Source organism: Geotrypetes seraphini, chromosome 1 (genome assembly GCF_902459505.1).
Source record: "Geotrypetes seraphini chromosome 1, aGeoSer1.1, whole genome shotgun sequence".
NCBI classification, from domain to species: domain Eukaryota; kingdom Metazoa; phylum Chordata; class Amphibia; order Gymnophiona; family Dermophiidae; genus Geotrypetes; species Geotrypetes seraphini.
Window position 1 is genome coordinate 288772522 of NC_047084.1, and position 12636 is coordinate 288785157.

The following is a 12636-nucleotide window of genomic DNA, read 5'->3' on the forward strand; positions in this document are numbered from 1 at the left end:
AAGCAATAGCGGCCACCTGAACTTTGAGAGAATTAGAAGCCAAACCCTTGGTCACCCCCTCTTGAAGAAAGGAAAGAATGGTAGAGAGAGAAGCCTGGAAGGGCGACCGACCCTGAGCCGCACACCAAGAATCGAAAACTCGCCAGACACGAGCATAAGAGGCAGAGGTGGATCTCTTTTTTGCCCACAGCAGAGTCGAAATAACCTGTTCGGAATAACCCTTACGCCTCAGCCGCGACCTTTCAAGAGCCAGGCCGTAAGACCAAAGTGGGACGGATTTTCCATCAGGATCGGGCCCTGAGAGAGCAAGTCCGGAGTCACCGGAAACAACAACCGATTGCCCGCAGACAGAAGCATCAGGTCCACATACCACGGACGACGCAGCCAATCCGGAGCCACCAGGATCACCGTGCCCGAAAACTGAGAGATGCGATGTAACACCCGACCTATCATCGGCCATGGAGGAAACACGTACAGCAGAGAACCCAGAGGCCAAGCAAGAGTCAGCACGTCTATTCCTTCCGACGCCTGTTCCCGGCGTCTGCTGAAGAAGCAAGGAAGCTTTGCATTGCTTGACGAGGCCATGAGGTTCATGTCCGGGAGACCCCACCTTTGTACTATGAGGGCGAACGCCTGATCGGAGAGCTCCCATTCTCCGAGATCCAGAAGATTTCTGCTCAGGAAGTCCGCCTGAACATTTTCCTGACCCGCAATGTGAGCCGCTGACAGCAGAGGAAGATGAAGTTCTGCCCACTGAAGGAGCAGGAGCGCTTCGTTTGCCAGCTGAAGACTTCGAGTACCGCCTTGCTTGTTGATGTACGTCACCGCCGTGACACTGTCTGAAAAAACCCTCGTCGGGCGGTCCCGAATCATGGGCAGGAACGCTTGGAGCGCGAGCCTGGCCGCTCTCAGTTCCAGAAGATTGATGGGCCACTGAGCCTCCTCCGGAGACCAGACTCCCTGCGCTGAGGATTGAAGGCAGAGAGCTCCCCAACCCAAGAGACTGGCATCCGTGGTAACTATCATCCACGCCGGAGTCGCCAAAGGCATGCCCCTGAACAGATTGAAATCGCTGAGCCACCAAGCCATGCTGGAGGATGCCTGCGGCGTCCACTGCAGACGACGAGTGTAGTCCTGAGACACCAGGGACCATCGAGAGAGCAGAGACTGCTGCAGCGGTCTCATGTGAAAGCGCGCCCAAGGCACAACTTCCAGCGTGGCCACCATGGAGCCCAGAACCTGAACATAATCCCACACTCTCGGTCTGGACGACCGGAGAAGCATGCGAACCTGAGAATGCAACTTCTCCCCCCGGTCTTTGGGAAGAAACACTTTCCCTACCGTCGTGTCGAACAGCACTCCCAGGTGTTCCAACGACTGAGACGGGAGAAGGGAACTCTTTGGAAAATTGATGACCCACCCTAAGGATTGAAGAAGGGAGATCACCCTGCGGGTAGCTGCCAAACTGTCCTGCCTGGAAGACGCTCTGATCAACCAGTCGTCCAAGTAAGGATGCACCCGAATCCCTTCCTGGCAAAGGAAGGCTGCCACCACCACCATGACCTTGGAGAATGTCCGCGGAGCCGTGGCGAGGCCAAACGGCAGGGCCCGAAACTGATAGTGCTGGCCCAGGATCGCAAAACGAAGAAATTTCTGATGCGGCGGCCAGATGGGAATGTGCAGATAAGCCTCGTGGAGGTCGAGAGCCGTAAGGAATTCCCCCGGTTGAACAGCCGCTATCACCGACCGCACCGTTTCCATCCTGAAATGCTGGACCCGAAGGAATCGGTTGACCCTCTTGAGATCCAAGACCGGTCTGACCAAGCCCCCCTTTTTGGGCACAACGAAGTAAATGGAGTATCGACCCTGTCCCTTCTCCGCCGGAGGCACTGGCACGACGGCCCTAATTTCCACAAGGACCTGAAGAGTGCTCCGTACCGAATCTCTTTTGGCCCCAGAACAAGGGGAGACCAAGAAAGAATCTGCGACGGGAGAGGAAAATTCTAACTTGTAACCGTCTCGAATAACGTCCAAAATCCACTAATCGGATGTGATTTTGGCCCACTCCGTCAGAAAGGAAGACAGCCGACCCCCAATGGCCCTGACGGAGAGAGCCGACCTCCCGTCATTGGGGATTACGCACTGCCGGTGTCCGGGCGGGCTGGGTGGACTGGAGTTTGGAAGGATGAAAGGAATTCCTTTACGGAAACCGAGGTCTAGAAGGAAAAGAAGCACCATAAGCCGGCGGAAAAGATGGCTTCCCTGGCCTATATCGTTTAACATCCCTGAAACGATTCCTGGCCGCCAAAGACTTCAATGGAGTTCTAGGCTTATCCTCCGGCAATTGCTGGGTCTTGGAATCACCAAAATCCTTCACCAACCTATCCAAATCATCCCCAAATAACAAACGACCCTTAAATGGAAGTCTCACCAGGCGAAGCTTGGAAGCCGCATCCGCCACCCAGTGACGGAGCCACAAGGATCTCCGAGACACCACAGAAAGAGACATTTGCTTAGCCGAAACGTGAATAATATCATAGAGTGCATCCGCCACATACGCAAGACCCATCTCCAAATCCGGGAAGTCGGCCGGAACAGAAACCCCCGACTCCATCATTTTATCCGCCATATCTTGCGCCCACTGCAGACAGGCTCGTGCCACATAGGAACCACACACCGCCGCCTGCAAGGTAACTGCCGCGACATCAAAGGACATCTTAAGAGAAGATTCAATCTTCCTATCCTGGATGTCTTTGAGCGCTATACCGCCCTTGACCGGCAAAGTAGTCTTTTTAGTAACCGCTGCTACCAAAGCGTCCACCTTTGGGTTCGTAAACTTGTCCAGCTTGTCCTGCGAAATGGGATACAACTGGTGCATAGCCCGTGCCACGCGGAGACCAGCCTCCGGAGTGACCCACTGAGCCGAAATCAGCTCGTGCATCGCTTCATGGACAGGGAAAGCCTTAGCAGGCTTTTTCGTGCCAGCCATGAGAGGATTAGCCGAGCCCGCCGCCTGCAGATCCGGCTGTGAGATATGAAGGCCCTGGAGCGCCTTAGAAATAAAAGCTGGCAATTCCTCTCTATGAAATAGACAGAGCGCTGTAGGATTATCTACTTCCCTAGACAGCGCATCCTCAAGCTCTAAATCCGCAACTTCCCCGTCCTCCAAAACTTCTGGAAGATCCAGCGACAAGGCTGAGCCGGACGAAGGGTCATCCCCGTCCATAGCCGCCACTCTGCGCCGCTTTGCCGCTTGAGCCACCAAAGGAGGTCCACTGGCAGGCAGTACCGGAGACAGGGCAATAGAATTCTCCTGTGGCAGCGCAGGCTGTGAGTTTTGCAGCAAAAAAGCCTGATGTAGCAACATCACAAACTCCGGGGAAAAAGCCATCTGATTAACAGGAGCCGCGACTGGAAAAACATTCCCTTGCCCAGAAACCGACCCCGCACAAGAAGAAGCCGACAAACCGCTGACCGCCGGCAAAACCGCCGAAGTGCGCTGAAGCGGAACGTCGGCGGCCGCGCGAGCAGGAGAATCAGGCCGGAACTCAAATGCGCGGGAAACTTCAGGTGCGACCTGCACCTCCTCCCCCACGGCGTCGAAGCAGCCCGCCGAACAGAGGCCCGAAGGTGTTCTCCGCTTACCACAGCGGGAACACCTTTTCACAGCCTCTGCCGCCATAACTCCCAGGGACAAACCGCCGAACAAAGGCAATCAGGCAGGCAACTCACACACACCACGAGGCAGCTAAATACTCGCGAGCAGACCAGCAGACCTAACACCATGCACCCAAATCAGAAAAACAAGCTCTTACCCGAAGTGACTGTTGTCTAAGCTGGTAGTTGCAGAGAGGAACTGACAGAAACAGAACCGACTAGCAACAATACTCTGGTCCCTTTTTTTTTTTAAGATGGAGAGGGAAAGAAGAAAAATTACAAGACCAGGAAAGAAAGCCTCAATCCCAAAGGAGAGGAGGGTGGAGCAGGGACCTGGGGGGGCCCAGGTGTAACTCCCAAAGATGGCACCGCACAGCCAATCACCCCAATCTTACTGAAGAGAAAAATCTCAACAGAAGAATAAACAACCAGCCAGAATCCAGGAGCTACTGGAAAAGCGACTACCCCTGCTGAGAGATAGAGAATACTGAGGAAACAGAGAGTGTGCCAACCAATGGGACTACCTGTTATTCAGTTCTCTATCTCCACCTGTATTATCCCACTAGTCTCTGGATTCATCTGCTGCTGTTGAAAAGGAAGTATAGTTGCTTTATATAATTGCTAGGTTGAAGTGTGTTCCCTCATTCTGTGTGGCTACCCAAATATGGGCACAATTTATAGAATCTAGTCCTATATCTCTTAGGTGCTACCATATAGAATAGTGCCCACTACACATATAAATGTAGCTACTAATTATTGGCACCTCTGACATGTGTTAAGGGCACTAAAGAAAAGAATATTAGCAGCTAAGACCTCATTCACCTTATGCATGTCTAAAACATGGATATCACTTCCAAAATAGGCACCTATGCACTTAAACTTATGATTATATTGTTCTATGGCAGACCTTGGATGGCGTACAATTGCATGACAAATAGCAACCTACTGGTGCCTAAGGTGAGTCAAAATGGCATTTAAAAGTGCTTTTAAAATAAATTTCAAGGCGCCTAAAAAAAAATGACACCAGAATTGCACCTATGAAGGTACTTTAAACTTATACAATATCACTTTATGACTCCTAACACCACGGTAGGTGTAGCTAATGCCAGAAGTGGCGCCTCCATAGGCATGGATCGAGTCAAAGGTAGGCACCAGAAATGTAGACCTTGACAACCCTGGCCTACATTTCCAGCTGCGATTCTGCAACCGGCGCCAATACACAATTGACATGCGACTGGCACCAGTTTTGGAGGTGCTGGTTGATACCGGTGCCGGTTGCAGAATCGGGCCCATTCCGCTTTTAAAAAGCATTCAGACATTGAGATTGTATATGCACATATGGTCTAGTTGTGATTTCTGCTATTTACCCCATATATTTTATAAAGTTATGTAGGTACCTAGGTGTCTTTATAAAATAGGTTGAACACAGGTGCCTATTCTACATTTCCACATAGGCAAACTGGTATAACATTAACCCCTTGTGGTTATATAAGTCTACTGAAAAAGGTGGATCACTCAATTGTTACATATAATGTAAATTCTAAAACAGAGGAGAAAAGACCTCAAAAAACCCCTGGAATATGATCAAACAGACCATAGCCAATTGGGGTTGGTTTTCATCACCGGTCAAAAACCCCTGTATAGTGTTTTTATGTGATTTTAATTCTTTATCTAATATATAATTTTTTAAAAAAAATTTTTTAAATTTGCCACAAAACTTTATAATTTATCAAAAATTGTTATATCAGAATCTCTCTTCATTTCAATTGAGCATAATGAACCAGCGGCTCTAAATAAATTTCAAAATAAATCAAATATATAGCTTATAGATGTCAAGCACTTATCTTAGTGACCCGATGGAGGTCCCATCCGTTTTGCTCTAACGGGTTTCTTCGGGGGTAACAATAGAGCTTGGATAGTGCTGGTATACAATAATTTGTCAAATTGCTCACATGTGCTTGACATCTATAAGCTATATATTTGATTTATTTTGAAATTTATTTAGAGCTGCTGGTTCATTATGCTCAATTGAAATGAAGAGAGATTCTGATATAACAATTTTTGATAAATGATAAAGTTTTGTTGCAAATTTAAAAATTTTTTTTAAAAAAATTATATATTAGATAAAGAATTAAAATCACATAAAAACACTATACAGGGGTTTTTGACCGGTGATGAAAACCAACCCCAATTGGCTATGGTCTGTTTGATCATATTCCAGGGGTTTTTTGAGGTCTTTTCTCCTCTGTTTTAGAATTTACATTATATGTAACAATTGAGTGATCCACCTTTTTCATTGATCTTTGTATCATTTCCTGGACACTTAAGTACGTTTCCATCCTATATTTCAGTTGATACTATTATAAGTCTATTGGAAACTGTGCACAGCTCCCCAGTGTCAACTAGAGGAAATAATATGAGAAGACTTTGTACAAGGCACATAGATCTAAAATATGGGTTTTACCTGCATGTCAGCTCTGTTAATTTCTTCTGGGTTTAGCAGAATGTAATGGAGCCAAGCCACGTTGCCAGTAGCCGCTGCCACCATTTGATCAAATTCCATATATTCCATCTGCAGAGCTACCTCACTTAGTGGCATTCTTCCAAATCTATAGAAATAGCAAAGAAATAGTCAAATGTCACTCGTTCTCTTGTGAATGTACTAAACGGGAATAAAAACTTAGCTTTTGCACTTATTCAAAATTAGAAGTTCAAAAAAGAAAGCTAAAATTAAGTACAGTATAAGAAAACGGAGCTGCTGGCTTCCTCCCAATTTGTGGTGTGTTCAGAGCAGCATTTTTTACAGCAGCTCACTGTTTGCCCATAGTGCAGCCATGGTTTGTGCAACAAAAAGGTAATTCTTTACTGGGGGCCCACATTTACATGCCAGTGGAATGCTTAAATACATAGAATTCCAGCACTTTTACAGGTTAGAGCGGTGGTTTCAAACTCAAACTCTTTGCAGGGCCACATTTTGTATTTGTAGGTACTTGGAGGGCCGCAGAAAAAAATAGTTAATGTCTTATTAAAGAAATGACCATTTTGCATGAGGTAAAACTCTTTGTAGTTTATAAATCTTTCCTTTTGGCTAAGTCTTAATAATAATATTGTCATTTATAGCTAAAGAGACATATGATCAAGAAACTGTTTAATTTTAATTTTGTGATTATGATAAACATACCAAGGGCCTCAAAATAGTACCTGGCGGGCCGCATGTGGCCCCTGGGCCGCGTGTTTGAGACCATTCTGTAAGGGTATGTCTTAAATTTATTTATTTATTATTAGTATTTATATACCACTTATAGCCTAAGTGGTTTACATTCAGGTACTCAAGCATTCTTCCCTATCTGTCCTGGTGGGCTCATACTCTATCTTATCTAATATACCTGGGGCAATGGGCAGGGTAGGATTAATTCATCGAGGGCCCCTAGGCACCCAAGTACACTGGGCCCCCTGCCCTGGCCCACCCCACTATGCGCCCAGGCGGAAACAGGAAGCTGCATCAGAGGGAAGCTTTGGGCAAGCAGCACCGCTTGCACAATTACAGTTCCCGTTGCCTTTCTTACCCACGTTGCTTGCTTGTCTTACTTTCCGTCGATGGAGGGGCCGTGTTGCTGATCGGGGTGGGGCCCGCTTTGCCGATCGGGGGAGGGCCCGCATTGGCGATCGATGCTGGAGGGGCCCATCACCATTTAGAAAAAAACAATGTCGATGCCCTCCTTCATCGGGCCCCCCTGACCATTTCGGGCCCTAGGCACGTGCCTACTTTGCCTATTGGTTAATCCTGCCCTGGCAATGGGGGATTAAGTGACTTGCCCAGGGCCACAAGGAGCAGCATGGGATTTGAACCCACATGTGTGTGCATAAATGGAAGGGGGCATTTACACAGGCATAGCGTGGGAGGGGCATGGCCAAATCTGCCGCTTATGCATGCAGCTTACAGAATACTTACTATAAGTTACATGCATTTGGATGCCTGTGGTTGCACCAGGTCTGCAACTGCAGTTGTGTATGAAAAGTGCTGACACTGAGTTATGCTAATAATAATAATAACTTCATTTTTATATACCGCAATACAGTGCTAATATTCTATAATGGAATTTGGGTGTCCAGATGCTGTTATAGACTAAGCTTTCACTGCACAGCATTGGGATGCCTATAGAGGCCCCCTTTATAGAATTATCACATCACCAGTACCGCCAAATGCTTTGGTCTTTGACATAGTACCAATAGCCATCATTACATGTTAAGATTTCTGTTCAGCAGGTCTCTGAATCTACCTTATCTAAGATATGTTTTATACTAAATGTTCTCAACATTTTGAGGCCCTTTCACAAAAGCTTAGCATGTGCTAGTGGAATTATCAAGCATTAAATGCTAAAAAGTCCATTTTATAATTATCGGCTTCTCAGCACTTAACAAGCTTTAGTAAAAAGGTCCTTTTGTATTGAAAAGGAAGAATATATGCGTATGTTTGTACTAAATTAAATCAAAATAGTATATGTGGAAAGGTCTTTTCAATAAGACAATTAAATCCGAGTTTAAACATTTTCAGAAGTGCATCCAGAATTCAGGTAGGGAAAATAGCCATTTTCAAAACAGCAAAATGTCTTTCTTTCTTTTTATTTTTCAAAAATGACCATTTCTAGATGTGTTTGCCCTTAATGCATCAATTTTTGGGACAATTTTCAGAAAGAAAACAACCAAAAGAAAAATGTACAAAACAAGCCATTGGGATGTAGGAAGAGACAACATTTTTAGTGGACTAGCCAAATAGAATCCCAGCAGAGCAGTGGGGCACCATAGGTGCATTGCAGTGAATGTCTTATATATTAAAAAAAAGCCCAGGTACACATTTCACCATAACCCCCTGATAGTGTATTGTGAGCCCTTCAAAATCAATGCAAAACCTACTGTACCCAACTGTACACCATCACAATAGCCCTAATACCTGCAGGTGCCACTTATATGTAGGTACAGTGAGTTTTGGTTGGCACCCACTTCCCACCACAAGTTTAGTAGTTAGAATGGGATATGGGCCTGGGTCCCCTTCTCTGGAATCCGCTGCACTGACCATCAGGCTACTCCAGAGACCTTCTTGCTGCTCTAATATGACTGACCATACCATCTGAAGGAAGAGGAGGAGACAGGAAGATAGTTGGACAGGCAGGTAGGGTCCTACTGAATGTTGGTATACTGTTCCATTGAAACTGTCCAACTCCTCTCCCCTCCAACTTAGAGAGACACAGAGATAATGCTGGTGTACATATGTACAATCTAATAACCATTTGATAACTTTATGTATCATATATAACTTTTTGTAACATGTTTAACTCTAAAGAATTCTATGTAACAATATGCTACTTGTAACCCACCTAGAACTCTGATTAATGAGGATTCGGCAGGATATAAGACTGCACATGACATAGCATAAATTAGCATATATATATTGTACTTGAATATAAGTCGATCAGAATATGTCGAGACCCCCATTTTTCCCCTCAAAAAGGAGGAAAAATGGTTGACTCAAATATAAAATGGGAGCTTAATATTCAAGTGCCTTGCCAGGATCTGCACCTAGTGCCCCCTCCCTCACTCCCTACCCTGCCAGGCTCTGCACCCAGCCCCTTCACTCCCTGCTAGGCTCTGCCCCTCCCCCTCCCTCACTGCCCTGTACCATCACCCTCCATCCCGATGCCTTGCAGGCCTCCACCAGGCCTGTCGCAGGACCTGGTGGTCCAGCGGTGGACCGGGATATGAGGGATTCCTCGTCTCCCATTCCAGCTGAATCCAAAAAAACTCCCTGCTGGATGATTGGCTGCTGCGAGTTCTCGAGAACTCAAGAACCCTAAAACTCGCAGCAGCCAATCAGCCAGAGGTCTCGAACAGAGTAGGAGGGTAGGAAGATTGCTCCTGCTCCATGCACCAGCTAGCTACCAGGGATCCAAAAGGTAAGTGGGGGTTGAGAGGGTGGGGGAGGTGTGGTTGTCAGTTTCGGCAGGCACAGGAGGCAGAAGGAATTCCTCTTGTCTCATCCATCGTGAGGCCACTGAGGATTTGGGGGGCTGCGGGGGAGGTGAGGTGGTTTGGATTTGGCTGTGAAGTGAGACGGGGGGGATCCCTCATGTCCCAGACCACTGCTGGACCACTGGGTCTTGCAGCACACACACATACACACACCAGAATAGGAAAGAATTATATGGGTTATTTCTAATGAAGTCTCTGGCAATGAGCTTTAGTATATGAATATTTGTGTAGTGGTTTTATGTCTAATGTGACCATACGTCCTGTTTTGAATGGGACCATCCCATTTTTCAATCCCCTGTCCTGTTGTCCCCATGCACAGCTTCGGGACGCTGAAATGTCCCATTTTCAGAGAGAGCGTCCCGAAGCTGTGCATGGGGACAAAGGGACAGGCAATCGTGGGGCCTGGGCTCTCTCCCTGCTTCCCCGCCCACCGCCACTGCAACTGCATGAAAGGAAGATCCAGGTGCCGGGCCACAAGCCTTCTCCCCGATGTCAAATCTGATGTTGGAGAGGAAGTTCCGGGCCTGCCAATCGCTGCCTGGCTGGCCTGGAACTTCCTATCCGACATCAGAATTGACGTTGGGGGAAGGCATGTGGGCCAGCGCCTGGATCTTCCTTTTCTGCAGTTGTGGCAGCTGGCGGGAAGCAGCAGCGGGCGGCAGTGGTTAGGGAGGGGTTGTAAGCAGAAGAATCAGTGGTAGGCCAGGCTTCGATGCTGGAGGGAGGCAGGCAGACAGGCAGGTTGGCTTTGGCATGGCAGGAAGTGAGGGAGGCAGGCAGGCTGGCTGGCTTTGAGGGAGGGGTTGGGACAAAGGCTAGAAGGCAATGAAGGGGACTTAGGAAGGAGGGGGGGGGTTGTAAGCAGAAGAAAGACTAGAGAGAGAAAGGCCTGTGCCAAAGGGGAAAGACAGGAGGCAGATGCTGGACTATGGGAGGTGCAGACATAGGGGGGAGAGACCCTGAGGAAGAACAGAGAGATGGAAGATCATAACAGAGGAGGGAGAGAGAGGGAGACCTGGAACAAAGCTGGTGGTAGGTACAAAGGAGAACTGACACTGGATCTGGGGAGGGTAACAGAGGGAAAAGAGAGAGAAACCTGGACCCAAAGGGGATGGGGCTGGATTGTGAAAGAGAGAAAGTAAGAAAAAAAAGAAAGAAATATTGGATGCACAGTTAGAAGGAAGTGCGACCAGAGACTCATGAATTACCATGAATTGAGGCCAACAGCGTGTCAGATTTTAAGAGAAAATGGGATATTCACATGGGATCCCTAAGGGAGTAAATTAAGGGGGGCGGGTATTTGGAATGGGCAGACTTGGTGGGCTATAGCCCTTTTCTGCCGTCTTTTTCTATGTTTCTACCAGACAACAAAGGTAGGAAAAATTATTTTATTTTCAATTTAGTGATCAAAATGTGTCAGTTTTGAGAATTTATATCTGCTGTCTATATTTTGCACTATATTTGTCTATTTTTCTATAGTTAGTGAAGTGATATTGCATATTTTAAAGTCATCTGCCTTGACATCTTTGAAAAAACCCTGAATATAAATTTAATTAACATTTTCTCTGCGTACAGTGTGCTTTCTGGTTTTTTAAAAAAAATTTTATGGTTACCATTATGAATTAATAAGATATTGTGTGTGCATGAAAAATGGATGGAAGAAATTGGGGCGGGGCTAGGGTGGAATTGGGGGCGGGACTGAAAATTAATAGATGTCCCTTTTTGATGAAAAAAATAAATGGTCATGTTAGTTATGTCCCTCTTGTTTCTTTTAAACAAAATCACCCCTGATCTTCACAATGAACTTCAGCGAGTCAGAGGTTAAAGACCATTAAGACCTAGGACCCCTTTTAGAAAGCCATGGTAGCAACGCTGCCACAGTAAATGCATTGAAGCCCATAGGAATTGAATGGTCTGCTGCGCGTTTACCATGGCAGCAGCGCTACCACGGCTTTGTAAAAGGGGCCCCTAATCTAAAATTCAATTTTGCCAATGAACAATTTACAGAAGGCCTAAGTTGCCACAATACAATGCTCTCCAGCTGGGGAGCGGAAATTCCATTGAGGTGGCAGCACAGCTATTAAAGAAGAGTAAATACATTTATGTATTTATTAACTTTTATTTACACCATTTTGAAGAAATTCATCCTAGGTGGTGTACAGCAAGTGCAACTAGATAGAAGCAATTATAGTGACAGTATGATCATATTAAAATGCAACATTATTACATTACATTACATTACATTTGTGATTTCTATTCCGCCTGTGCCTTGCGGTTCTAAGCGGATTACAGTTAAAAGAGATCAGGACATTACCGAGAGAATTACATTACAACGATTTAAGTAAATTACATGTTGTGGTATAGAAATACAAGTATAAGATATCTGGATTTATCGATAGAATAACTTGACAGGGTTCAAGTAGTTACAAGGTTCAGTGGGGAAAACAATATAGGCAACTGAAGAAAGGTACCTAACTTTGAAGGAATCAGTTAAATGGATACCTAAGGGAGATGCTTATTTAGGAGAAGGTTAAATGGATTCCTAAGGGAGATGCTTATTTAGGAGTTTGGATATTTTTCGTAAATGAGGTTCAAGGGGATGACTAGTGTGTTATTTGCTGGGGAGAGTGCATGTGCGATTGGGGAGGGGAATATTAAGTAAGGACGTGTTTTTTGAAAAGAAATGTTTTGATTTCTTTCCGAAACACTTTGATGTCTGTTGTTTTGATCATCAGTTTGGTGATGGTGGGGTCAATTTTCGCTGCCTGAGTTGCTAGAAGGCTGTCGTAAAGTTTCTTACGTCGGGTACCATTATGAGGGGGGAAGGTGAAAAGATTCTGAGTTCTTCTTGATCTGGGTAGTCGGTAGCGGCAAAGACGGTTGTTCAGGTAATTGGGGGCCATATCATGGGTTACTTTGAAAAGTAAGCAGTAGAGTTTGAATTGAGTTCTT

The 12636-nt window shown here is 46.1% G+C and overlaps 1 protein-coding gene across 2 annotated transcripts in view; it reads right to left on the minus strand.

The window, feature by feature from the left end:
- The window catches only part of ANKRD53 (ankyrin repeat domain 53), a 50668-nt gene that overhangs the window by 36964 nt on the left and 1068 nt on the right, over positions 1-12636 (minus strand). Inside the window, exon 2 of one of the 2 annotated variants that reach the window (XM_033953319.1) lies at positions 6122-6266. In XM_033953319.1, the coding sequence (XP_033809210.1) occupies positions 6122-6256 (135 nt within the window). In that variant the 5' untranslated portion in view covers positions 6257-6266. Of the gene's footprint in view, positions 1-3815; positions 3899-6121; positions 6267-12636 lie in introns of those variants that run through there. The other variant, XM_033953328.1, reaches the window with a different exon arrangement.